The sequence below is a fragment of the Ovis aries genome, chromosome 14, assembly GCF_016772045.2.
Source record: "Ovis aries strain OAR_USU_Benz2616 breed Rambouillet chromosome 14, ARS-UI_Ramb_v3.0, whole genome shotgun sequence".
NCBI classification, from domain to species: domain Eukaryota; kingdom Metazoa; phylum Chordata; class Mammalia; order Artiodactyla; family Bovidae; genus Ovis; species Ovis aries.
Window position 1 is genome coordinate 62,324,292 of NC_056067.1, and position 27,233 is coordinate 62,351,524.

A 27,233-nucleotide genomic window follows, 5' to 3' on the forward strand; every position below is an offset into this window, starting at 1 on the left:
CCTTTATATGAAATGTCTAGAACCGGCAAATCTCTCCAGACAGAAAGTAGACTAATGATTGCCTAGGGCTGGGTAGGGTATGTGGGGAGATGGAGGGTGGTGGCTGGCCAAGGGGTGTGTGACATCTCCTTGGAATAATGAGAATGTTCTTAAGTGTGTCCAAGGTGGATGCATGCCCTATTTTATAAGTATAGTTAAAAGCCCTTGAACTGTACACTTGAAATGGGTGAATTGCATGGCATGTGTGTTCCAACTCAATAAAGTTGCCAAAAAAAGAGAGAGAGAAAAGATATGCCCTCTGAAAGAAGAAATCATAAGTGTAGTACTTAACGCCACAAAATTCTTCTAACCAACAGAAGAATTAAAAATACTTCTAGGGAGGAAAATGAGGTCTACATGAGTTAAAGCCTAATCTATCAGAGCGAAGAATCTATGAGGTATAATGTTGCTGCATCCAGAAGACCATTATTTAGGGATGTAAAGGCAAATAAGAGAAGAAATAGTTGACAATGGTAAAAGACTACCAATAAGAAGCAAGATTTGAGGTGGAACAGACTGCATTCCTCTTATTTATGATCTTTTGCTACTGACGCCTAGTGAGTAGAGTCCCCTGGATGCTGGGTAGCCCCCTCCCCCCATCCATCACAGAGAATCATCCAGCCGAAATGTCAGTAGTTCTGAGGTTTAGAAACCCTGGCTTATTTTATCATCTTCGTGTTGTTTTCACCCTTTCAAAGTATCTATTTTTGCTTATTTATAGTTCCCCCAGTTAGGATATAAACATCTCCCCCATACTCCAGCCAAAGAACCAAGAAGCAGTGAAAAATATCACAGTTTCTGGAATCTGAAGACTTGACTCGGTGTTTCCATTGTTACTGCTTCCAATTTGCAGGCTGTGTTTACCTCTCAGCCTCAGTTTTCACGTCTTTAAAATGGGAGCTAAGAGAACCCAGAAGACCTAGCCCATGCCTGCCAATCATTTAGAATCTGTAACCTTCAGCAGTCAATTCATATCTATTACCATTGCTGTCCACGTCTCTCTCCTCCTCCCTGGCGAAAGAACCGAGGCTGAACAAATGTTTCTCAGATGGGTGAGTTCCAGGCCCCTTCCCTGGAGGCTGGTGTTTCTTTGCTTCTAAATCAAGGATGTCAGAATGCCCCTCTAATAGCCCTTTCCCCTGTGGGGCACAGTGAAGATTCAGTAAACTTACCTGTGAAATTCCAGTGGAAATCTGAGATGCTGCTTTGGGGGAGGTAGTTGGATGTGTGGGGAGCACAGGGTTTCTCTGTCTTCTGCCAGCCCCCCCCATCCCCCACCCCACCAGCAGGGAGGAGCTGACACGGGAAGAACACAGGAATGGTTAAGCGGCTCTGAAGTTCATCACCTTTTGCTGACCAGTCACAGCAACTCCCTGCAAAGAGGCTGCTTCATCTCCAGACCTGACTCTGTATTTCCCAGGTGATCATGGGAAAATCACTGCACATCTCCAAGCCTCAGTTTGTTCATCTTCGATATGGGAACATCAGCGCCCACGCTGCAAGTACTCAGCAAGGATTCCATGAGACAGTATGCAAACTCGTTAGCCCAAGTCTGTGGCTAGGGCTAGCTTTTAGTTTTTGAGTTTTTGTTTTGTTTTCTTAATTGGGGTATTGTTGCTTTTCAGTGTTGTGTTAATTTTTGCTGTACAAAGAAGTTAATCAGCTATATGTACACATATATCCCCTCCCTTTCGGACCTTGCTCCCATCAAATTGACATTTCTTCAAAGAAGACATTCAAGAGGCTCATGAAAAAATGCTCAACTTAACTAATTATTAGAGAAAGGCAGATCAAAACTACAATGAGGTATCACCTCACACCAGTCAGAATGAGCCGTCATCAAAGTATCTACAAACAAGAGCTTTTAGCTTTTGATTCCATTTCCGTGAACACAGTCTGGAAACACTGCTTGTCTAGAGCAGCCTATAGAGACCTTTTCTCACCAGTGTTCCTGTTTAATTGCAAGCGAGTTTTTGCTCCCATTATAACTGAGTCTAGAAGAGAGGAAATGTTTTGCCCAAGGTCACACAGTGGCTACAGGCAGCTCTGAGGTTTGAATCCCTAAACCAAACTTTCTGACCCTCATCTCAGATCTTCTACCTCGAGTTGTCCCACCTTCTACCCGCTGGCTAGTTCTAGAACTTGCAAATCCACGCATCTCAAAACTGTTACATAGCCCTCCAACCCAACCCCAGACAGACTTCTTTAAAACTTATTTCCACTCAAGCTTCAAACATCCTACTTTTCTCCTCACTCCCATCCCTATCTTGAGGGGAATCTAACTCTTTGAACTACGGGTGGGTAGGGGGTAAGAAGAAAAATATATATATTGGTGAAACTCAAAAGGCTTCCGATCCTGGCAAACTGAATATAATTTTATTTTCAGTGGCTCTTTGCCCTTGCCAGTTGGTGGGGGGTGAATAGTGGGGAGACTCGGGGAGGTGGAGCTTTTCCTTGGGTTTGGGGAAAGGGGAGAGCTCCTGGGGTCCTTTTTAAAAGGCCCTCCCCTCATTTCCGGCCGCTGCTGCCAGCCTTGGCTGGGCGCCTGGATCCTGTTGCTATGACGACAGGAAGAGGCGGTGGCGGCGGCAAGCGATGCTGTGGAGAGATGGAGGCTAGTGGGGGTGGGGTGGTGGCTTTGAAATGGGGATGGGGGTAGGGAGCGGAGGCTGGGGCCGCGGGCGGGGGCGGGGGCAGGGGGAGCCTTTCTCTCTGACCTCCTCCGTTCGTCGGAGCCTGGCCCCTCTTTTCCTCCAGCTTGTTTTGGATGCCTCTTCCGTCTCTACCTCTGTCTCCCGTTCCCTGGATCTCTCGCTCCCCCAGCCCCAGTCTATCCCCATCTGTCTCCCTCTCTGGGTCTCTCTCTTCCCTTCTGCACCTGCCTTTCTGTCTCCAGGCACTTTCTGCCACTCAGCTCCCGCCTGCCTAAATTTCTTTCGTGTTCTCTCTCTCTCCTCTCTCTAGCGTTCTTCTCTCTATTGGGACTGTTGCCCCCAGCCCCAATTTCTCTCCCTGCTTCATCTCTCCCTTCCTCTCCCCCTCTCTCTCCCCCATGTTCTCAGTCTCTCTCTGTCTGTCTCCCCCCATCTGTCTCTCCTCCCCCTCTCTGGATGACTCTCTCTGTCTCTTCTTCCCTCCTGCTACCCAGATCCTGACCCCCCATCCTCTCCCTCGCCAAAATCTTTCCCCACCCCCATCTCTCCCCCGTCTCTGGCTTTCTCTCTTTCCGTCTCTGCCTCTGTCCCCTTCTCTCTCTGGGTATTTCGCTCTGTGTGTGTGTGTCTCCCTCTTCAACTTCCTTCTGCTACCAGCCGCTGCCTCCCCCAATTTTCTCCCTCCCCCATTTCTGTTTCCCCGACTCCGGGTCTCTCTCTTTCCGCTTCTCCTGGCTCCGTCTCTCTGCCTCCCTCTCTGGGTCTCTCTCTTCTTCCTCAGCTTCCTCCTGCCACGCAGACCCTTCCCCCCACCACTTCCCTCCCCCCCCCCATCCATCTCCTCTCCGTGGCTCCCCCATCCTCGGCGGCTCCCCTCCCCCCTCCCTCCTCCTTCCCTCTCTCGTCCTCCAGCTCCGCACTTTACCCGGCGACACGAGAACCAAATTGTCTCCTCACCTTTTTTTTTTTTTTTTCCCCATCCCGACCCCCTCTCCCTCCGGGGGGCCCGAGCTCAGAGCTGCCCCCAGCCTCCCCTCCCAGCTCAACACCCCCATTCCTCGCTGTCCACCTCCTCATCACCGCCCCCGACCAGGTCGGACGCCTGGGTCCCTCGCTGCTGGGGGAGGGGGAGCAGTGAGAATTGGGAGCCCCAAGGGCTGTTCTGGGGGGGTTGCCGACAAGGGGGCTCAACGTCCCCTCCCCAGTGCATCGGAGAGTTGACCTATCGTTAACAGAGGTGAGACAGATCTTTTTATTAATCGGAGGTGGGTGGATGTGGAGAAGGAAGGCTCTGTGACACCCCCCCCCAATTCTGGAGGAAGGAGCTGGTCCCCTTCCAAGGGAGAGGGGAAGATGACCCCTCTCATATACCGGAGCTTTCGAATTGGGGGGTCCCCTGCTCCCTCCTTTGCTGCCGCTGACAGGGGGATGAAAGGAAGAACCCCTAAAACCAAGCAAATTGCCCCCCAAATCGACAAAATGAAAAGATCTTCCGATCTTGATTTGATGGAGAATTTCGCTCAAGGGCCTCCTCTTTCCATCCCTTCCTTATCCCAGGGATGGTGGCTTTAGGGGGGGGCCCGCAGGGGCAGGGGTGCATCCCGGGGTCACAGCCTCACCCCAGGTGGAGGCAGGAATTTGCTAGGACAGTGGAGGTGATGCTGCCAACGGTGAGGGGCACAGATGCGGAGAGAAGAGGCCGAGAGGCGGACAGGAGGGTAAACTCAGCATCTTTCTAGAGAGGAGAGAGGGGAAGGGTCCAGAAGTGAGGAGAAGTGGTGGTGGTGGGGAGGTGTCTGGGGATGTCAGCATCCAGGGCACTGAAGAATCGGGCTGGGCCAGGGGCCACGCGTGGGCAGGCAGGAGTGGAGGGGAGGAGAGAACACACGTGTGGGGCCCCAGTTGCCATGGAGACGCCCCCCCATAGACAACCTTTCCAACACCCCTCCTTGGAGCAAACCCAGTGAGGGCCAGCTGATGGGGGCGGAAGAGGCCAAGGTCACCCTGATATGGGACCCAGTATGGGGTTGGTTCCCCCCCCTCCCCTAAGGCTTCCAGGTTCTTAACTGGAATAGGGGTTTGGGGAAAGAAGCGTAAGAAAGTGAGTGGTGGGAGCAGGTAAGGGATGTATGCCTGGAATGGGATGGAAGAAGCAGGGCCAGGGGGCATGGTGGTGGGGTGCTGTGGGAGAGGAACGTGAAGGGACACTTGGGGGGGTGCTGAGTGGGAAATTATTCCTGCTTGAAACAGAGTTGTAATCGTGGGGATCAGATTTTTCTGAGTGGCACCATCTATGGAGGGGAGCTTTTTAAATTTGGAAGAAAAATGAATGTACAACTTACGTTGCTGCACAGATGAAAGAGTAGGGGAGGTCTGGGGGTGTTCCCAAGGGGAGTTTGGGGGTTGCTGGAGAGCCACGAAGGGGATTCTCTTGAGCAGAAGAGATGTTGGAAGCCAGAGTGAGTGGAGCAGGATGGCAGGAGTTTATGGGATTGACTCTTCATGATGTGAAAGTCAGGGTAGAGGTGAGGGGAGGAGGTTCTTGTAAGTTCAAGAGAGAGTGGGAGGTCAAAGTGAGCTGGGGAGATCTGGAGTTGATGGATGGGGCTTATCCTCCTGGGTGACAGATAGGGCTCGGAAGTAGTGGGGAGCTGGTGGGGGGCGGCAGGGTAATAGGGTGGGGGGATGCTCGGCAGGGGCTGGGGGATTTCCTTCCACCGCTGAGAGTTCACAGGCCCAAGCGTGGCAGATTTCTGAATGGAGAAGAGTTTGGGGTCTGGAGAAAGGGATTCCTGTGAGTAGAAAATGCCATGCAACTCACGGAGGAAATTTTTCTTAATGGAGGAGAAAGCGATGGCTATGATGAGTTTGTCTAAGTTGAATCCGTTTCGGAAGACTCCCATAAGGAAACGAGAGAGTGGGGGGTTTTCCTTGAGTCCAGTACGTGGTAGGGGATGGGAGGATGGTCGGAGGGAGTCAGGTGGGGGCAGTTAGAGGGGATGTTAATGGAGATGCGGGCCATTCTTCTAAACCAGAGAGTCCAACACTGTTGGATTGTTTAAAAGAATCGCCTGGGGAGCTTCTAAAAACCTAGATGCTCAGGGCTACATACACCCCAGGCTGGTGAAACTGGAGTTTCTCAAGCATCAGTGTCTTTCAAGGTCCTCTGGTGGTTTCAAGGTGCCATCAAGGTTGAGAACTCTGGTCCAGAGACTGAGTCCTGGGGTTGGGGGTGGGGTGGGAGGTAGGGGGATTCCCATAGAGAGGAGACTATGGAGGTGAGATGGTGATAGCTGTGTTTTTCCGAGTTGTGCAAACAGTGAGGATCAGTTGGGGAGATTTAGGTTCTGTTGTGCTGTTGGCTTTTTTCTTTTTTTCCCTCCAGCTAAGGAGAGATTGGGAGATTTCTTTTTCCTTAGTAGAGGCCGTGGTAGGTGAAGAGGTGGGCCTTGCAGGGGCAGACAGAGAAGGGGGAGAACTTTATGAGAACATTTTGTAAGAAATGAGGAGCAGGACAGGGGTTCCTTGGGAGGAGGAGGCTCTGGGGGCTGGGAGTGAGGGATGGTTTCCCTGTGTGTGTGTTGGGGGTGGGGGACAGTGAGACCAGGGGGCGGAGTCAGGGGGGCCTGGAAGAGTGTCCTACCCACTGGCAGGGATGCAGGGATGGGGGGTGGCTTTTTCTCAGAAGGAGGTTAGTGGGAAGACTATTGGACACAGGGAAATGTTTTTCAGAGCGAGGGAGGCAGAGGTAAGCATCGTGGAAGGCGTTTCTTCAACCTAGGAAACAGTAGGGGTATATATATATATTTAGCGTGGGGAGGGGTGCAGGTGCGGCGGTATCCAGGCGAGCCCCTGTCTAATCCTTCTCTCGCCTTACCCCTGCCCTCCACTCGCAGGCGACCATGGCGGCCCTCTGACCCCGTCCCCGGCCTGCAGCCTCCTCCTCGCCGGCCCCCTCCCCAGCCGCCCCCCCTCCCCGGCCCTCCGCCTCGGGGGGCCCCCCACTTCTGCCTGCGCTGTGCCCCCCCCCAGCCGCCGGCACGGCCCCGCCCCCGCTGCCCCGGTGGTGGCCCGCGGCCCCCCGGCTGCCCGTGGTCAAGCTGGAGTCGCTGAAGCGCTGGAACGAGGAGCGGGGCCTCTGGTGCGAGAAGGGGGTGCAGGTGCTGCTGACGACGGTGGGCGCCTTCGCGGCCTTCGGCCTCATGACCATCGCCATCAGCACCGACTACTGGCTCTACACGCGCGCCTTCATCTGCAACACCACCAACCTCACGGCGGGCGCCGGCGGCGACGACGGGCCCCCCCAGCGCGGCGGCGGCGGCGCCGCGGAGAAGAGGGACCCCGGCGGCCTCACGCACTCGGGCCTCTGGAGGATCTGCTGCCTGGAAGGTAGGGCGCCGCGCCCCCGCCCCCAAGCCTCCCGGGTCTCCCGCGGCCTCCGCCCTGGGTGGCCCTTCGTGCCCCGCTGCTCCTGCCTGGCCGCCGCCCCCCGCCACCCCTCACCCTCGGCCCCCCACCCTTCCCACCCTTCTCTGGGTCCTGACCCCCGCCTGAACCCCGCCCCCCGGCTCGCCTCTCCATCACTCAGCAGGGCCCCTTGAGCCTTTTCCTCTTCCCTCCCTTCGCGGGGAAAGCGCCCCCTCCTCTCTCCCTCCCACCCCTCCGGGGGTCCGGCCTCCCTCTACCAGGGGACCCCCTCAGCCTGGACCCCAACGCTGGCACCCTCTGCCTTCCCGCCCTCCTGCCCTCTCACCCCTGATCTCGAGGCTGCTCCTTCTCGCCCGCGGCATCGTTGCTCCCCGCGTCCTGGCTCTGAGCGCCCCGACCTCGGATGACCCCGTTTCCAGCGCCGTCCTCATCCCCTTTGACCCTCTGGCCCCACGTGGGCTGTTTGTCCCCTCAAACATCACGCCCCGTCCGACCGGAACTCGTGGTCCCCTCCTCTTTGCTTTTGGGGGCTTGTCTTCCGGGAGTCTTGTCCTGGCTTCCTCTCCCCGCCTCCGCCCCTGGTCCTTGTCTTTCCTGGCCCTTTCTGGGGCTCTGCTTCCCACTGTGTCCACTCAGCCTCCCTTTGGCCTCTTCCTCTCGCAGCGGAGGCACTGCCTCTTCCAGTCTCGTCTCAGCTCTTTCTCTGGTCCTGCTCTTTCCCTCTTGCAGCCTCCCTCCCAGTCGGTTGCCTCTGCCTCCCACCTACCCCGACTGTACCCCTGGGCCAGCCCTCTTCCTCTTAGCAACCCCTCCGTCCCATTCTCAGCTTTGCCATTTCTTTCCACATGGCATGGAGGTGCTGGGGCGCAGGACACCTGAGTCCCAGTCCTCTCGTGCGTCGGTCCCCGCTCCCCTGTGTGGCCGCTACCTGCTCACCTCCCCAGCCTCACCAGCCCTGGTCTGCAACGCGAAGAAGGAACCAGCCAATCCCCAATTTCCCCCTACAGGACCCAAAAGATCACAATTTGTCACTTCTCTGTTTTTAATCCTTCTCTTTTCCCCATCGTTTCCTCCTCCGTTTTGCTGGGCGCTCTCAATAGGCCAGAAATGTTATTCTCTTATTTAATCCCCTGGCGGGGGCAGGATGCTATCCTCTGGTTAGGGATGAGGAAACTGAGGCTCAGAGAAGTTAAGCCACTCGCCCAAGGTCACCCAGCTGTGGCTGGGGGCAGAGCCAAGAGAACTCAGGTCTGAAGGATGGGATTTACAGATATGCTTTGTCTGGCGTGCGGAGCGTTTAAAACCGAAACCACAATCGGAATCGGTTGCCAACATTTAAAAATAGGGAGACTGCACGTTGAGAATCCGATCTCCAGCTTCTTTTGAATTAGTGGGAGATCTGATAACATGGGGCTGGCATTGTCCAGCAGTCCTGGTCGGCCAGGTCCCAGTAGCAGCTGCTTCTTCAGATCACGCACGTGGGTCTCCTTTTCCCCAGTCACCTCTGCTCCCTATTGCCTCACACCCATCCAATTTCCCCATGATGTTACTCTCTTCCTCGTGCGGGCATCTGATTTCATCTTCATTCCCTGGTCTGACCGAGCATCAGGCACAGAGCCGTGTGTGGGGACTTGCCTCTTGGAACCCCCAGGACAATGTACTGTGAATCGTAATATTTCCATGTTTTCATCCCCTCCTTCAAAAGCACTGTTTATTGAGTTTCTACTATGTGCCAGGCACCATTCTCGATACTGGAGCTACAGCTCAGTGCAAGGAAAAACAGCAACAACAAAGATCCCTGTTGTTATGTGTCTTACATTCTAGAAGGAGAGACAGATGATAAGAGAGATGAGTAAATACAACATCTAGGGTGTTAGATGGAGCTGAGTGCTAAGGAGGAAAAAGAGCAAAGGAGGGGACGGGAAGTGTTAGGGGCAAGAGTGTAAAGCTGTAGAAACTGGAGATAAAGGAGACCGAGCAGCTGACATCCGAAGGGTGGGCTGAATGGACCCAGAGATGGAGCCATGTGGCTTCTGGAGGGAAATGCTTTAGGCTGTAGAACCCGGCTCATCAATGGGAATGTGCCTCGTGTCTGGGACTGCCAGGGGAGACCCACCACCCGGCCAGGGCAGAGCTGGTGAAGGAGGAACGCGGTAGGAGGTGCCAGCAAGGTGCACGAACTTTCAGGTCCTGGGATGTGATCTGCTTTTCCCGTCGTAGGCTCCTGGGCAGAGGAGTGATAGGAGCTGGCTGAAAGGTTAAGGGGATCGCTGTGCTGTGTCTCTGAGAGGGAGGTGGGAGGGAAAAGGGAAAACAGGAGCTGGCTTATCTGGGATGGGAGATGTAGAATTAGGGTTTGAATTGAGAGCACTTTCTGCAGCTACAGCGGGCAGGCAGGAACTGCTGATGGGGACAGTGGCAGGATGTGAGAGAAGGGAGTCTGGATGTTTTGAAAGCAGGGTTTTCCAACCTCAGCCTTGTTGACATTTTGGGGGATGGATAATTCCGCATCGCAGTGGCCAGTGGTGGTGGTGGGTGGCAGGTGGAAGGAAGGTCCTCTGTCTTGCAGGAGGTTTAGCAATATTCCCGGGCTCTACCTCCAAAGACCAGCAGCATCCATCAGCGTGTCCACCAAAATCGCCAGCTGTCTCTGGACTAGGAATAAAACTGCCCCTAGTGAGAGTCACTGCTCGGAGTCTATGGCCTGAGCCCTGGACAGTGTGGTAGGAGTGGAGGCAGGGGGTATTTATCAGTTGAAACAGTCGGTATTTTATGTATTTGTCTTACTTTCTCTCAGTTGTTCAGTTGCTCAGTCACGCCCGACTCTTTGTAGCCCCATGGTCTGTAGCCCACCAGGCTCCTCTGTCCATGGGATTCTCCAGGCAAGAAGACTGGAGTGGGTAGTCTTTCCCTTCTTTCTCTAGGGGATCTTCAGGACCCAGGGATCGAACCCGTGTCTCCCGCATTGGTGGGCAGATTCTTTATCATCTGAGCCGCCAGGGAAGCCCTAACTTATCGTAAGGAGGGCTATCATGAGCTCAGGTTTGGAAATGTTAAATTGGGGGTGCCTGCTGGTCATAATGTCTAAGACAGGAGTCCGCATAGGAGAGGCCCCACAAAGCGCCGCACAGTCGATCTTTTAGGCTTCGTGGGGCGTGTGATCTCTGTCACCGCTACTCCTGAAAACAACCAGAGACAATGCGTGAGTGGATGAGTGTGGCTGGGTTCCAATTAAACTTCCTTTACGGGCACTGACATTTGAATTCTATATCATTTTCTCATACCACGAGAGTCTTCCTTGACAGTTTTTCAATCTTTTTTTTTTTTTTTTTTAATAAGTAAAACCTACTCTTCACTGGGTTTGGCCGTTGGGCCGTAGTTTGCTAACCTCCCCCGCCCCCGATCTAAGACATTAGCGATAAGACGTATGAGGCCAGAGTTCAGGAGGCTGTCTGGGCTGGGGGGGCGGTGGGTCATGGCATGGATGGATGAGCAGAGGCGGAAACACACACAAAGAGTAGCTGAAGGGCCAATGACTGAGCTAGTCCAGTATTCAAAGACAATCAGACAGATGAGAAGAGCCAGCGAAGGGAGCTAAGAAAGGGGAGACCACAGAGGTTGGGGGGAAATAATGGGCTAAGTGGGGTCCCCAGAGACAAAGGAAATGACTTAAGGATGGGTTAAAGGCAGGTCGGCTTTATTGTTACTTGATCATCATTCGTGTGCCACTAGAGTCTCACAGTAACCCTGTGCACTGTTTACGACCAAAAGCTTAGGGCTCAGAGAAGGGAAGCAACTTTCCCAAGGTCACACAGCTAACAGGCCATCGAGTCCGCGCTGGAGTCCACGTCTGTTTTGTTTCCTAAGTCAGCACATCCACCAGCCTCCATCCTATCCAAGGATCCAGGAGTGTAGAAACTGTTCCCCTGGGGCCACGGTCCCCAGAAGGTGCTGTCCCCCAGGGAATTCTTGGGTCTTATCCTGTCTCCTTCCAAGTGTCTCTGAGAAACGCAGTAGGAAGTGGTGTTGGAGACCCAGACTCTGGAACAGAACTCACTGGGTTACCTCCTGCCTGCCAGGCACTGAAACGCGACCTTGAGCCATATGTTCAACATCCCTGCTTCTTTTCACCATCAGTGAGATGGGCGTTATAATAACCCCTAGCCTGCAGGGCTACGGAGGGAGCCCAGTGAGTTATTCCATTCAGAAGGCCAGTAGACACAGCGTAAAGGCTAGACTGTGTGGCTTCTATTCTGTTCTTATTGTTAGGAATTTGGGTGACCCATCCCTGAATCTCCCCTCCTCGATAACCAGGGAGTCCCATCCCTCCAACCAGCGCTGCCCAACAGAAACATCACACAAGCTGCCTCTCTCTAACTTAGATGTTTCTGTGCTGTGTGCTTTGCTGACTCGCTCAGTCGTGTCCGACTCTTTGCCACCCCGTGGACTGTAGCTTTGTACTAGTGACATTAAAGGGCTTCCCTAGTGGTTCAGTGGTAAAGAATCTTCCTGCCAATGTAGGAGACGTGGGTTCAGTCCCTGGGGTGGGAAAATCCTCTAGAGAAGAAAACGGCAACACACGCTAGTATTCTTGACTGGGGAAGCCCGCAGACAGAGGATCCTGGCGGTCTACCGTCCACGGGGTCGCAAAGAGTCGGACACGACTGAGTGATTCAACAGCAACACTAAGTGACATTAAAACAAGTAAAAAGGGAAGGTTCAACGGATCTAATTTAATAAATGCAATTAGACAATATAGTATATTAATATAAAGGTTAGTAGCCGATTTTATTTAATCAAGCAGAGCCAAAATATTATTTTAGTATGTGAGCAATATAACAAATATTAATGAAATATGATGCTTTCTTCTTCAAAATGAATCTGAAATCTGCTGCATATTTTAAGCTCACCCTTCATCTCAACTGCCACCTTTCAGAACCAACCTCCTGGGGCTGGGGGCATCCGGATGCGTCTAGCCCCCTTCTCAGGAATCTCAGCGCTCAGAATTTGGACCTACAGCCCAATTTACTCTAGCAGCCTATTGAAAGCCCCTGTGCTCAGCACTTTGCAGGCCTTATTATCTCATTGAATCCTCCCAATTGCTCCAGGAGGGAAGGTATTATTATCATGAGAGTTTGTCAGAGCAGGAAGCTGATGGCCAGAAAGGGGAAGTGAGTCAGCTACAAGGCCACCCAACATGCGGGGGGCAGTGCACGCGTCTGCACAGGCCTTCACCCCCACGCCTGCCGGGGTCTGTGCTCTGCCGGCCCTCAGGGACGCGCCGGTTTGCATCACCACCATTCCTGCACACACAGAGCTCCTAGCTCAGGCGGTTGGATAATATGCAGAGGCAAGCTGCATAACCCCCAGGTTTTCTGCTCTTTAACTCCTGTGTTTCACAGCGTGTGCGTGCTAAGTCGCTTCAGTGTGTCCAACTCTTTGCGACCCGATCAACTGTAGCCCACCAGGCTCCTCTTTTCATGGGATTCTCCAGGCCAGGATACTGCAGTGAGTTGCCTTGCCCGCCTCCAAGGGATCTTCCCCACTCACGGATCGAACCTGCATCTCTTATGTCTCCTGCATTGGCAGATGGTTCTTTAACCATGGCGCCAGGTGGGAAGCCCCACACGTGCGCGGAGTGAGCACTTGTCAAACCTTATCTGGTCATATCACCATCCTCATTTTCCAAGCCAGGAAGCTGAAGCTCAGAGGTATTCAAAACCCCAAAGCCACACAACTGGGAAGTTACCGTCCTGGTATGCAGAGCCAGAGAATACACTTTCAAAGCCTGAGCTTGGGGCTACCATAACCACTGGGTTCTGCTTCCCTAAAGACACTCCCTTCTGGGAATTCCCTGGCCGTGGAGTGGTCAGGACTCCCTGCTTCTACTGCAGGGGACACGGGTTCGATCCTTGGTTGGGGAACTAAGATCCCACAAGCTGCACAGTGTAGCCCAAACAAACGAACAAGCAGAAAGCTCACCTCTGAGGTCCAAACTCTCCTCCTCATGATTTAACTTCTACATGGGATTGAGCAACTTACGCCTCAGTTTCCTCACCTGTAATGCAGTGAAGTGAAGCAGTGAAGTGAAGTCGCTCAGTCATGTCCCACTCTTTGCGACCGCATGGACTATAGCCTACCATGCTCCTCCGTCCGTGGGATTCTACAGGCAAGAATACTGGAGTGGGTTGCCATTTCCTTCTCCAGGAGATCTTCCCAACCCAGGGATCGAACCCGGGTCTCCCACATTGCAGGCAGACGCTTTACCATCTGAGCCACCAGGGAAGCTCAAGAATACTGGAGTGGGTTGCCATTCCCTTCTCCAGGGGATCTTCCTGACCCAGGGATTGAACCCGGGTCTCCCGCATTGTAGGCAGACGCTTTACTGTCTGAGCGACCAGGGAAATTTGCAGGAGTGCTATTATTTCCTGGTATCCTTAGGGTTGGTCATCCATGCTGAGGGTATTGTTCAGTCGCCAAGTTGCGTACGACCCTTTGTGACCCCCCCATGGACTGCAGCACGCCAGACCTCCCCGTCCCTCACCATCTCTCAGAGTTTGCCACAAGTTCAAGTCCATTGAATCAGTGATGCCATCCAGTCCTCTTTTGAGAGTGTTAACAGCTGTCAAATGCTTGGAGTGGTGTCTGGTGTGTGGTTAGCCCTCAGTAAGTTTTATACTAGTTAAGTGGACCTCCCAGGTGATTCAGTGGTTAAGAATCCACCTGTAATGCAGGAGATACGAGTTCCATCCCTGGGTGAGGAAGATCCCCTGGAGAAGGGAATGGCAACCCACTCCAGTATTCTTGCCTGGGAAATCCCTTGGACAGAGGAGCCTGGTGGGTACAGTCCATGGGGTCGCAAGGAGTCAGCCATGACTTAGTGATTAAATAACAACAAAGTACTAGTTATTATTACTTACAGCATGACTAGTCTGTGGAGAGAGTCTCCATGCTGTCTACCTTCCATGCTCAATCTCACTGAATTATCATTCATATTTTGAGAAAAGCACTATGATCCCATTCAAGACAGAGAGAGCTTGAACCCACCTACCAGACCATAGTGGATGTGCTGTTGGGTAAGCATTTGCTCCCACAAGATGGATCTTCATTCATTCATTCAATTGCTCTTTTTTTAAGTGTAGTAAAATGCACATAACATAAAATATATGATCTTAACCCATTTTAAAAGCACAGTTCAGCAGTGTTAAGTATATTTACCTTGCGTGTCAAGCTCCAAAACACTTTTCATTGTGCAGAATTGAAACTCTACCCATTCTTCCCCGCTCCCAGCCCCTGGCAACCATCATTCTTTCTGTCTCTGTGGATTTGACCGCTATAGACACCTCATATGAGTGGGATCATAGTGTTTGTATTCGTGTGACTGACTTATTACACTTTGCATGTCTTCAAGGTTCATCCAGGTTGTGGCATGTCTTAGAATTCCATTGTTTTTAAAAAGGCTGGATAATATTCCGTTCTATCCATATGCCATACTTTGTTTATCGGTTCATGCGTTGATGGACCCTTAGGTTGCTTTTGGCTGTTGTGAATACTGCTGCTACAAAAATGGATATATTTGTATATTTCTTAGAGACCTTGCTTTCAATTCTTTTTCGTATATACCCAGAGGTGGAATTGCAGCTAAGGTCCCCCACATGCCTCCTGGCCAAATAAGCCAAAACCTAAAACTGAAGAATTATGGGATTCCCTGGTGGCTCAGGGGGTAAAGAGTCTGCCTGCAATGTGGGAGACCTGAGTTCAATCCCTGGGTCCGGAAGATCCCCTCGAGAAGAAAACGGCAACCCACTCCAGTATTCTTGCCTGGAGAACCCCATGGACGGAGGGGCCTGGAGGGCTACAGTCCATGGGGTCGCAAAGACGGAGTGACTTCACTTTCATAGTAATTTTGTTTTTAATTTTTTGAGGTCCCTCCATCCTATTGTCCATAGAAACCAAACCAGTTTACTTTCCCACCAACAGTGCAGACAGGTCCCAATTTCTCCACATCCTCACCAACACTGGTTATTTTCTGTTTTGTTTGTTTATAGTAGCCGTCTGAATGGGATGGTATCTCATATCTATGAGATAGTATTTCATTGTTGTTTTCCCTTGCATTTCCCTAATGATTAGTTTATATGGACCGTCTTTTCATGCACTTCTTGCCCATTCAACCATTCTTATATACAAATATCAAGCATTTCCAATGCTCTAGGCATTGTTCTAGATGTTGGGACACCTACAGGCTTAGATTCCAGTGGGAGCAAACTGCTGTGTGTTTGAATTCTGCTTCCACCACCCATCAGCTGTGAATCAATGAACCCTTTGTATGCCTCTATTTCCTCATCTGGACAATGGGTGTATGACGTGGTATCAGTGTTCCCAGCAAAGTGCTAAATCTCTGTACCTGGATTCAACCCTCGTAAAAACCGGGGAGGTGCATCCTAGTATCCCCCATGTTATAGGAAAAGGGACAGGAGCAAACTAGTCCAAATAAGGCCAACAAGGATGTGGTGTAAGGACATGATGGATTCAGGCTTCATTATCAAACCGTGCGACTCCAGTTCTTAACGTTCGGCCACTGCACGACACCAATACCATTATCTATTTCATGGGTCTCCTGGGAGCTCTGGGTGAGTTAATCTACCTCAGAAGCACTTAACAAATGTTAGCGCTTAGTGGAATTATTCACTGCCTTATAGTCCTTCTTTCCAATCCTTTCCTTTACCCGCATTTCTTTCCCTGTCATCTTCTGCCTCAAACCTCCCTTTCTGCTATCCTTATGGTTCATAATCTAATTCTTTCAACACTTATTTCTTGACGCCTCCTTTGGTGCCAGGCAATGCTAGAGACACACGAAGGAATCAGACCCCATGCCCCACCACCCCATTCAGGAACTCCCAGCGTGCTGAAGAAGATCATAGAGCAACCCAACGCATGCTTAAAAAAAAAAAAAAAAGAGCGGCTACCCCACCCAGAATGGGTGGGAGGGGTCTCTGTGAGGGAAAACTTCCTCAAGCAGGTGCCCGGGCGCTGCTCTCTGGCAAGGGTTAAGTTCTTCTCCAGGAAGAATGTGAGCTGAGAGTTCCAAAGCACTGGGCAGAGGCCTGGAGATGGGAAGGCGCCTGGAGAATTGAGGAAACGAAGTGTCTTTATACTGATTTATATGCCAGTCTCCAGCTAAGTAAGGATGCATGTTCTGGGAGGGAGGAGTGGGCTGTGACCCCACGACCCCTGGAGGCATACTTCACCCCTAGCTTGCCTTGGCTTGTTCCAACCGCTCCATCGCCTCCCTGAGGACTGCAGGTGCTGGGCGCCAAAAGAGGGGGAAGCCTACTCCCCAAACAGAGGATTGAAGAGACGACAACCCCACTGACCCACTGGGGCTGCTCTCTCCTCCACGGGGAATCAAGGCTTCATAGGGCCTCATGGGAGGTGGCTCAGACGGTAAAGCGTCTGCCTGCAATGCGGGAGATCTGGGTTCGATCCCTGGTTTGGGAAGATCCCCTGGAGAAGGAAATGGCAGCCCGCTCCAGTATTCTTGCCTGGAGAATCCCAAGGACCAAGGAGTCTGGTAGGTTATAGTACATGGGGTCGCAAAGAGTCGGACACGACTAAGTGACTAGCATACACACATACACAGGGGAAATGGAGTCCTTTTCGTCGTCTGTTGCCTCTCCGTTTTCCCACGTGTTTTCAACGGGTTTCGAGTTGAAGGGTCCTTGACATCACTGAAACCAACACCTTCTTTCTTACAGAGGGGGAAACGGAGCCCGGAGAGACTGTACCCGTCCAGGTTACAGGGCAAAGGTCCTTGTGGCCTTTTAGCGAGTGTTAGATGTTTTCCTTTGTCCTTGTTTTAAAACCTGGTTGGGAAACTGAGGCCAGGGAGTTTGAAAGTTTGTCCCAGGTGCGCAGACGTGTTCAGAAGCCAGTATTTCCTGTCTCCCAATCAGCCCAGAAAGAGAAGGGGTTTGAGGAAAAGGGGGGAGGTGTCTTTTCTCACCCAGAGTTCCCCAACTGTTAAGTGCCCACTACCATCACCCCCCTCCCCCCAATTCCCCTCCAGGGTTGAAAAGAGGCGTCTGCGTGAAGATCAACCATTTCCCGGAGGACACGGACTACGACCACGACAGCGCGGAGTACCTGCTCCGTACGTGAGGGTCTGGGGCGGAGTTGGGGGGATGCTGCTGGGCTCGGACACGTGGGAGGGGAGAGGGGGCTGTGCTCCCGCGCTTAGATCGACGCGCCGAGATGAGCTTGTCAGCCAATCCAAGCCAAGATACCAGATCCTCTGGCCTCCGATTGGGTCACTGGGCCCTCTCCCGCCCCCTCCTCTCACCTCGGGGCGGGCAGACGGGGGATCCCCAGAGCTAATTGGCTGCCGTGCCGGCCTGGGTACTCCGGGCCGTGACTGGTTGTCCCTCTCCCGGCCGGGATTGGCCAACCGCACCCTGGGCCCGAGAGGCAATCTGCGGCGCGGCCTGGCCACTCCCGGGAGCTGGCTGGGGAAGCCCGCGGTGCGATTGGTAGCTACCCCGAGAACGCGGCAAACCCCGAGTTGGGATTGGCTGTGGCCTCAGCCGGGCTCAGAAATCGCAGAATCTGGTTGCCTGGGGTTTGGGGGAGAGTGGAAAGGACTGCACAGAGAGAGAGAGAGAGAGAGAGAGAGAGGAGAAAGGGGGAAAGAGAAGGGAAACCCAGAGCTACGGATGAAGCAAGGCAGAAAAGGGAGGAGAGAAGAGACAGGAGAAAAAGAAGAGAGCGGGAGAGGGAGCGATGGAGGGGGCAGGGGAAGAGAGAAGAGAGACCCGGAGAGACAGGTGAAGCCAGGCGGACGGGGGGGTGGGAGGGACAGCGGGATTTAGAGATGTGATAGAAAGAAGGATCTGGAGAAAGGGGGAAAGGCGCAGAAGGGAGGAAGGGAACGCGCGTGCGAGAAGGAAAAAGAGAGGGAGATGGTCCACAAAGGAAATAGAGGCGTCCAGAGGCGGGGTGGGTGGAGTGGAAGAGAGGGAGAATGGTTAGAAAAATTAAAGGGCAGAAAAAATATGCCAGCAGAAACACAGAGGAAGAAAGAAAAGGACGAAGAAAAAGAGAGGGGGGGCCATCAGATCGCGAAAGAGAGAAATTTTAAAGAGGAAAGAAAGTGAGACCAAAAAAAAAAAAAAAAAAAGAACCAGAACACGGGCAGAGGGGAGGAATTGGAGAACCAGCGAGAGAGAAGGGGGACAAGGCACAGAGGAGGCGCGGGGCCCCAGGGGCGCAGGCGGCTGTGACTGACGCCCTGGTTCCCTCCCCACTCCCCGCCCGTCTCCGGTCTCTCTCCAGGGGTCGTCCGGGCCTCCAGCATCTTCCCCATCCTCAGCGCCATCCTGCTGTTGCTCGGGGGCGTGTGCGTGGCGGCCTCCCGCGTCTACAAGTCCAAGAGGAACATCATCCTGGGAGCAGGGATCCTGTTCGTGGCAGCAGGTGAGAGGCAGAGGGAGGGGGCGACCCACCTGCGCGCGCACGTGTGTCTGTGTGTGCGCGCGCGGGCGCGCCTGCAAAGCCACCTTGCCGGGGCGCTCCCTGGGGCCCGGAGCCTTCCTAGGCTCTATCCCAAGCTCCATCGCCACCCGCTGGGCGCGGGAGGTGTAGCCTTCCCGCCGTCTTCTCGGGGAATGAACCCAGCTCAGACAGGCGTCTACCGCGTAATCCGGGATTCCAGGAGTTCAGATTCCAAAGCCGGCGGTCCAGGAGATGGAAGGGAAGGAACCTGGAAGAGGGGTGCTTGAGGCTGAACTGAGGTCTTGAGGATCGGGAGGACCTGGAGGAAGGACCTGAACGCAGTTGGGGAGGAGCCTGCCCTAGGGGGCCGGACCTTGTGGTCTCCGGTGTATCCAAGAAGGGGCGGGTCCTGAGAAAGTTTCCAGGCCAACTCGGTAGTGAGGCACGGCTTTTTAAAGGGGCAAGACCCCCCTACTACTCGATGTTAGTAGTACTGGGCAATTCCGGAACTTAGAATCTTCTCAAAGCGGTGGAATCCTGAAGAGGAGGAGGGTTCAGCATAAATAGCAGGGGAAGCTTTCAGAGAAGGATGTGACCTGCAGGGGTGGGGCTTGGAGGATTTGAAAGGCAGGGGTAACTACAAACTGGGCCTAGGGAAGTCTGGCCTCGATCCTCAGGGGGCGGGGCTTAGCAAGCTGGAGGTGGGCTTAGACTAGAAGATTGTCTAGTTCCTAACTTGTGTCCCCCTCTTTCTTGCTCTAATTAGGCTACCAAGAGGAAAGCCTAGAATAGATGATAATCATGAGAGAGTTCAGATCAACCAGAGTTGGGGTCTAGAGAGTCAACAGGATTACCTTATTAACAGACTTAAAACGAGTCGAGGGTGAGGCCAGATTTATAAAGTTAGGGGGGAGTTAGACCAATCAGTATAGAGCCTGGGTCGTCTTATCAAGGGCAGAGTTTAGGCCAGCCAGGGAAGGGCCTGGACCATCTAGGCAGGAGTTAAGACTGTCTAGGGCAGGGCTTGGGTCTTCCCAGAGGGATCTGGACCACTAAGGGTGAGCCTGAACCATCTAGGGTGGGCCCTGGACCAACTAGGGCAGCGTTTAGATCAGCTAGAGTGAGCTTTAGAACAACAGACTAGGACCTGAATTAGCCAGGGATGGTGGACCATCCGAAGCAAGATCTGAGGCCATTTAAGGTGGGGCCTGAGCCAGCTGGGGAGGAATTTAGGCCATCTGGAAAGGGCTTGGACCATGTCAGGTCCAGCATAGATCAACACGGGTTGGGGCCTAAATGCTCAGTGTGGTATATGGACCATCTGGGGTGGGATCTAGACCATAGTGGGTGGAGCTTAGACCAGAGCGGGGTGACGACTAGACCATCATGGGTGGAGCTTAGGCCAGAGTAGGACGCGGCCTAGACCCTCAGGGGTGGAGCTTAGACCACATGGGCGGGGCCTAGGCCACCATGGGTGGAGCTTAGGCCAAAGCAGGGCAGGGCATAGACCATCAGGAGTGAAACTTAGACCAAAGGGTCAGGGCCTGGGCAAGTCCGGGCTGGGTAGGGACCATTTGAGGCGGGGCCTAGGCCATCTTGGGCGGAGCTTAAGCCAGAGCAGGGCGGGGCCTAGACCATCGGGGCGGGGCCTAGACCGGGGGCGGGGCCCCGGGAGGGGGCGGGGCCAGGGACGGCCTCGAGGCTCCCGTCTGACCGTCCCTGCCCAGGCCTGAGCAACATCATCGGGGTGATCGTGTACATCTCGGCCAACGCGGGCGAGCCGGGCCCGAAGCGGGACGAGGAGAAGAAGAACCACTACTCATACGGCTGGTCCTTCTACTTCGGCGGGCTGTCGTTCATCCTGGCCGAGGTGATCGGCGTGCTGGCCGTCAACATTTACATCGAGCGAAGCCGCGAGGCGCACTGCCAGTCTCGCTCGGACCTGCTCAAGGCCGGCGGGGGCGCGGGCGGCAGTGGCGGGAGCGGCCCCTCGGCCATCCTCCGTCTGCCCAGTTACCGCTTCCGCTACCGCCGCCGCTCCCGCTCTAGCTCCCGCTCCAGCGAGCCGTCGCCTTCGCGGGACGCGTCTCCCGGCGGCGCCGGGGGCCCGGGCTTCGCCTCCACGGACATCTCCATGTACACGCTCAGCCGCGACCCATCCAAGGGCAGCGTGGCCGCGGGGCTGGCAAGCGCCGGTGCCGGCGGCGGGGCGTACGGCGGGGCGGCCGGGGGCGCGGGGAGCGCGGGGGGAGGCGGCAGCGGTGGCGGCGGGGCGGGCGCGGAGCGGGACCGCGCGGGGGCGCCCGGCTTCCTCACGTTGCACAACGCCTTCCCCAAGGAGGCGGGCGGCGGCGTCACGGTCACGGTCACCGGGCCGCCAGCCGCGCCCGCGCCCGCCCCGCCCGCCCCCGCTGCGCCCGCCCCCGGGACCCTAGCCAAGGAGGCCGGCGCCTCCAACACCAACACGCTCAACAGGAAAACCACGCCCGTGTAGGGGCGCGCCTGGGGGCGCGGAGGGGGGCGTGTCCGGGGCGCGTGCGCGGGCGCGCGTGCAACGAGGCTGCCGGGGGTCGGGGGCGCCCCCCTCCTTCCCCGTGAGCGCGCTGGAGACTGCTCAGCCTTCCCCCGCGCCCCCTCCCCGCCCTATCCCCGCCCACCCGGCTGTGGGGGAACATCCCCCCACCCTCTGAATCAGGGACCCTGAGGGAGGGGGAAGGGAAGGGAAGGGAGGGGGCCGTTGGGAGCGAGCGTTGTGTTTTATTTTTTTGTGGGGTTGGGGGGGAGGGGGGAGGGCTGTGGTGTTTTTTGCAGTTTTGAGATGTTTTCTTTTTAATGTTTTGCTGTGTGCATGTGGGGGCGGGGCGCAGGGAGGGACTCCCAGCCCAGCCCAACTCCTGGAGAGGGGCGCATAACACACGAATATAGAGTTATACCTACAAACTATATATATATATGCTCTATATAAAGAGGCAGAAAGACCAAAGGGATGCAGAGAGGCACAATGAGGTGGGTGGGTGTGGGCATTCATTCACTTCTTCGTTCATCATTCCGCAAGGTTTTCAAAAGCACCTGCTGTGTACCAGGATGGTGGCTGGGCAGGAAACATAAACAGGCCCAGAGACAGACTCCGTCATTCATTCCCAGCAATTTATTTGTGTACTTCAGTGCCAAACATTGTGCTGAATGCTGAGTCTACAGAAGGGAGGAAGTCAGACTTCCCCAACGTCTTCACAGAGTTTACATCTTGTGCGTGAGACAGGCACTAATCAAAGCATTGCATACACAACAATAAGTTACAGTTGGGGCAAAAGAGAAACCCGAAGTGCTACAAAATCCTCCGGCAGGGAGGCTAACCCAGTTTAAAAGGAAAGGATAAACCAGGTAACAGTGAAAGGACGATAAGAAGCCAGTCAGGTGAAGCTGGAGGGAAGTGTCCTAGCCAGAGAACAACATATGCAAAGGCCCTGGGGCAGGAAAAGCTTCCGGAAAAGGCTAACATGTATATACTGAGCCAGATGGAGGTGGAACAAGATGAGACTGGAGATGGAGACAGGGCCAGACTGCCCCGGGGACTTTGTAGGTTAGGTCAAGAGTTTAGATTTTTTTTTTTTAATATTTAAAAATTTATTTTAAACTATTTATGGAAAAGGATGAATTTGTTCTCCTGTGGCCAAAACTTGCAAAGTTTGGTGGTGGTTCAGTTGCTAGGTCGTGTCCAGCTCTGGCGACCCCGTGGACTGTAGCCCCCCAGGCCCCTCTGTCCATGGGATTCTCCAGGCAAGAATGCTGGAGTGGGGTGCCATTTTCTTCTCCAGGGAAGAGTTTAAATCTTAACCCGAGGGCAGCGGGGAACCACAAGGTGGCTTTAAACAGGATCATAACATGAACGATGGGAGGCAAGAACTCGGAGATGAGAGTGAGAGGCAGAGATGCGCTGAAATAAGGATCAAATATAGGCACTGACACTTCAGACTCGCAGTGCTGGGAGGGAGCAGATAATCACGCAGACTGAAGCACAAGCCTGGTGTTTGGTGGGCAGGAAAAACACTAGGACTTAGAAATGCATGTTTCACTCATTCACTAATTCAGCCATTCATTCACTCCTTGACATTTCTGGACCAGGCAGTGTGCTAGAATCAGGATCCCCAGAGCTGCTCTCGAGGAGGAGTCAAAAGCCAGACTCCAAGTAGGGTGCAGTAACAGGGACCAGGATGGGCACCTTGACCAGAGAAGAAGAGAGAGTGACCAAGTGTCAGGAGTGGGCAGTCCTCAGGGAAACTTCCTGGAGAACCTCAGGCCCAGCCTGGGTTTCCAAAGGATGAGTAAGGATGGCTTTCATGGCAGAATAACTCAAGTGGGGTGGGGGTGGGGCGGGGGATTGAAAGAGCATGAAGTTCTGGGGTCAGGACTCCTCCTTTTAGGGTGCAAAAGGTCAGGGTAGGGGTGGGCGGTGAGACTAGAGAAACAGCTAGAAGCCAGAGTCTAAATGCGCTAGGGCTCTGGGCTGGTGAGTCTGGACTTTATTCTGAGGGTGCCAGGAAACAGGAGAGTTTGGAGCAAGTGAAGAGCAGGTTGAGACAGGAGTGTCAGAAGGAACCACCTGGGACGTGGGAAAGGAATGGATAGGATGTCGATGCTGTGAAGTAGATGAGACAGGATGGCAGTTGAGCTGGGAAAGGGCTCGGGGTGGAGAAGGTGGAAGGATGGATTTGAAGGTCACTGAGGACACAGAAGGGAGAGCGCTCACTGCGTTTCCCTTCATTTGCTCAGCAAGTATTTCCCAAGACCCGCCCGCCCCCAGCTTCCCTGTGTGGCAGGTTCTGTGCTCAGCAATACTGGGGGGAGCAGGGAGGATTCAGAGTCTGCTCTGTCCTCCAGGGGCTCCCAGCCTGGTGGCAAGACAGACCTGGACACAGATGAGGGGGAAGTGGTTGGCAACGTGCCAGGCTCCACCAGCTTCTCTGCAGATGACCTGGAGCCGCAGAAAGCAGGCAGAACAGAGGAGGGGTGGAACGACAACTGGGTATTGGGGATTTCCCTCGGGTCCCTGTGGTGGACAAGAAAGACTGATGGGCAGGGGACCAGCGAGGAACTGGACGAGGGCAGTGTTGGAAAGAGATTCTGGGAAACGTGGGGAAAGGAATACAACTCACAGGACAGAGGGGCACTGACTGTACGGATGATAAACAGAGAGGACTGGAAGAGGTGGCATTAAAAGAGACAGATTTGGTAGGAGAAGGGGAGCAGAGCTGGCTAGAGGCTATTGGATTCTAGTGTTCAAAAGCCAAACATAAAGCAAGACAGAGGTGGAGCATGGGCAGAAGGGAGAGAGATGGCCGGGGGTGGGGGAGATCAGGGCAAGAGAGGCCAAAGCTGAGTGAGTTACAGGGGCAGAGGAAACAAAGACAGTGATCCAGAAAGGAGAGGAAGAGGGTCGAGGAGGGGCTGACACAGCGATGCACAAGTCAGGACAGAGGAGGCTCAGAGAAGCAAATATATACACACACACACACACACACACACACACAGATGGAGGGAGAAAGATGCAGGGATGTGCCCAGAAAGAAAGGTGGGGCTTCAGAAGCACGCTTAGGGTGTAGGGGCAACCCATTTCTTTGGTTTCAGTATTCAAGAAATAGCTATTGAGTGCCCGCCTCTTCTAGGCCAGTCTAGGTGCAGGGAATGTGCAAGTAAACAGATGGCCAGGCTTGTACTGTCCTGGAACTCACAAGAGAGACACACAAGAAACAATAAGAAATTTCAGTTACGGCAAAGTGTTTCCAAGATGAAGCCGGAAAGAGAATTCCCTGGTGGTCCAGTGGTTAGGATTCCAAGCTTTCAACACCATGGCCGGGGCTCAATCCCTGGTCAGAGAACTGAGATTCCCAGAAGCCACAAGGTGTGTCTTAAAAAAAAAAAAATGTGAAGCGGGATGTGGTGACTTCAGATGAGGAACCTCAGGAACAACCCACTGCAAAGGTAACAAGGGTTGTGAGAAGGAAAGGCGCTCACCAAACATTCCGGCCAGGCAGTGACGCAGAGTTCTGAGAAAGCTACCCATTTTCAAGGAGACCCCGTGGAGGGCAGAGGAAGAAGGGTGAGCAAATTAGGCTGAGCTTGGAAGCATGGGCTGGGGGCCTGTCGTGTAGGGCCTCGTAGCTCTGGGAGGAAATCTGAATTTTACTCTAGATTCAGTGGGATGAGCATAAGAATGACAGCCCCTATTTTTATTTAAAAATGAAGTAACAGACCCACATTGCTGTGCTGAGAAGAGATTTAGGAGTGAAGGTGGCAGGCAGGAGTTAAGAGGGTGTCATCCTTTTCCAGTTGAGGCTGATGGTGGCCTGGACCAATGTGGAGGAACAGGGCGTGGGATTGTGGAGGCAGGGTCTATGGTGGTGGCTGTGAACTGGATGTAACAGAAGAGGGAAAGAAAAACTAAAGAGAAAGAGGGGAACTCTTTTAACTGGATCTGTTAAGCCTGGGTGGTGCTGTTCTGTGCTGCCTGGAAGGGGGTCAACTGGGGGAGAAGGGATTATGCAGAAGCCAAGCAACCTCCTTGGGACAAGACAATCTGAGATGCCTATGAGACATCCAAGCTGAGGTATCAGGTAGCCGGTTGGATATTTGAGACTGAAGCCTGGGGGAGAAGCCATGGTTGGAAATCTAAGTTTTGGAAATGTCAGCAGAGAGGAGACAGCATGATTAAAGCCCCAGGACTGGATGAGGTGACCTAGGAGATGAGTGTGGAGGACACAGAAAGGACCCTGGCCAGGGCCTTAGGGTGGGGGGACATCTCCATGGGGGTAGGAGGGAGGAGGATGTAGTTAAAGAGGTGAAGAGTGACCCTGAATTAGGCAGAGATCGTGAAGTTGCCAACCAGCCAAATGCTACTGAGAACCAGGAGAGGATTTGTGGAGCAAAGTGGCTATGGGTTAGATAACATGGCCTTGACCTTGACATGAGGTCATTACCATGCAGTGGTGAGGATTGGAGTCCTGCTTGAGGGAGGGCAAGGAAGAGACTCACCTGGGGCGGGGGTGGGAGGGGTGGGGGGGGGGGGGGGGGAGATGGGGGTAGGTGGAGAGAATCGGGGGCGAGGTCATCCTTTTGGTATGAAATTGTCAAGAACTTTCCCGCCCAAAAAAGCTCATATCCTTTCTGTGAAAGGAGAAGTAGGAAGGGTGGCAGAGCGGCAGATGGAAGGGAGACAAATGCACGCGGAAAGGACGGAGCCACGGCAAGAATGAACGACGGGGAGACCCGGGGCTGCGAGGGGAGCACAGAGGCAGGGCAGAAGTGCTGCAAGAGGCTGTCCGATTTCTCAGAATGGAGACACCGGTGGGTGTCACCCAGCCCAGCTCCCATCTCACGTCGCCGCCAGCACCGAGCACCTTCTCGGGTTCCCCTCTGGGTCCTGCCAAGGCCTGGGAATACCCGCGAGGTGAAGGAAAGAACAAGCTTCACTCATTCATTTAAGAAACAGTCCCTGAGGCCTTCCAGGCACCAGGCCGCACAATCTCAGTGCTGGGAGCTCAGATCCACAGACAGGCAGTACGATCCATCAAATGCAGGGGGAGGTGTGCTCTGAAGTTGGGGGGCTTCCCTTCACCCGTCCCTCTGCTCATTCATTCATACAGATGCACATTTCCTAAGTCTTCCCGTGGGCGCAGTTTGGGCTGCGCGGTGCTGAGGATGGTGAGATGGTTCCTCTGGCACTCGAGCCCTGTCGAAGGATCGGACACACATGCCCACAATCGGAATCACATCCCAGGGCGATGGGTGCCCCAACAGAAGCGGTACAGGGTGGACAGAGAGGCTGAGGGTGCACGGGGCCGGCGGGAGCCGCCAGCCAGGGGCGAAGGAACTGGGGAGAGATGGGTCTCACTGGGCGGTCCTCGAGGGGCTGAGTTGGGGGGAGTGGGGTGATGACCCAGCCCTGCTGCCACTCCACACGGCTGTCCCGTCCTGTCCCTGGGGGAGCCGGAACTGCATGGACGGTCCCCCGGGGGTGCCCCGTCTAATAAACTCGGTGGAGAGGACTGCGACTCTGGATCCCTTGCCCCGGGCACCAGCTTCTGCCTGAGGCCTGCCCTTTCTCCCTCTCGGGGAGCCGAGGCCCCCAGCGTGGGGCGCTGTGCTTCCTTCCTTCAAGATGCAAGGGATTGAGGGCCCGGCCCCTCCCCCTCAGACCCCGAGGTCCAGACCCCCGCCCCTCCCCCTCAGACCCGGGGGGTCCAGACCCCCTCCTCTCCCCCTCAGACCCGGGGGTCCAGTCCCCTCGCTCCCTCTCTCAGCCTCAGGAGTCAAAGTCCCCAGGTTTCTTCTCTTTCAGGGAACCGAGAACCCTGGCCGCAGCTTTCTTCTCCCTCAGACCCAACAGTTGGATTTCCAGGCGGGCGCGCTCGGTCCCGGTTCCCCGCCCGTTCCCCGCCCGCCGGCCCCCAGGAGACGGGACCCTCGGCTCCCGCCCGCGCCCCTTAAGGAAGCAGACGCCCCCGCGGGCTCCTCTGGGGTCGGGACCCGCCCCCAGCCCCTCCTCCGCGGGCAGCCTTCCTCCTCCCGCCCCTCGTCCCCTTAAAATACCCGGGGTCCCTATGGCAACGGGCGCGGGCAACAGGTGCG

At 54.4% G+C, this 27,233-nt stretch overlaps 1 protein-coding gene across 1 annotated transcript; it reads left to right on the plus strand.

Annotated features, from left to right (window-relative positions):
* The first annotated feature begins 6,750 nt into the window (after nt 1-6,750).
* CACNG8 (calcium voltage-gated channel auxiliary subunit gamma 8) lies at nt 6,751-25,241 on the plus strand. The gene is made up of 4 exons (XM_027977981.3): nt 6,751-7,082; nt 17,188-17,271; nt 18,450-18,590; nt 20,336-25,241. The coding sequence occupies exons 1-4, from the start codon at nt 6,896-6,898 to the stop codon at nt 21,100-21,102; spliced, it is 1,179 nt and encodes a 392-aa protein (XP_027833782.2). The 5' UTR covers nt 6,751-6,895; the 3' UTR covers nt 21,103-25,241.
* The last annotated feature ends 1,992 nt before the right edge of the window (nt 25,242-27,233 follow it).

Excerpts from the sequence above, each read along its gene's own strand:
- CACNG8 (XM_027977981.3), top strand. The coding sequence starts at position 6,896 with ATGACCATCGCCATCAGCACCGACTACTGGCTCTACACGCGCGCCTTC. Across the intron at positions 7,083-17,187 it reads GAGGATCTGCTGCCTGGAAG|GGTTGAAAAGAGGCGTCTGC; the intron begins GTAGGGCGCCGC and ends ATTCCCCTCCAG. Across the intron at positions 17,272-18,449 it reads CAGCGCGGAGTACCTGCTCC|GGGTCGTCCGGGCCTCCAGC; the intron begins GTACGTGAGGGT and ends GTCTCTCTCCAG.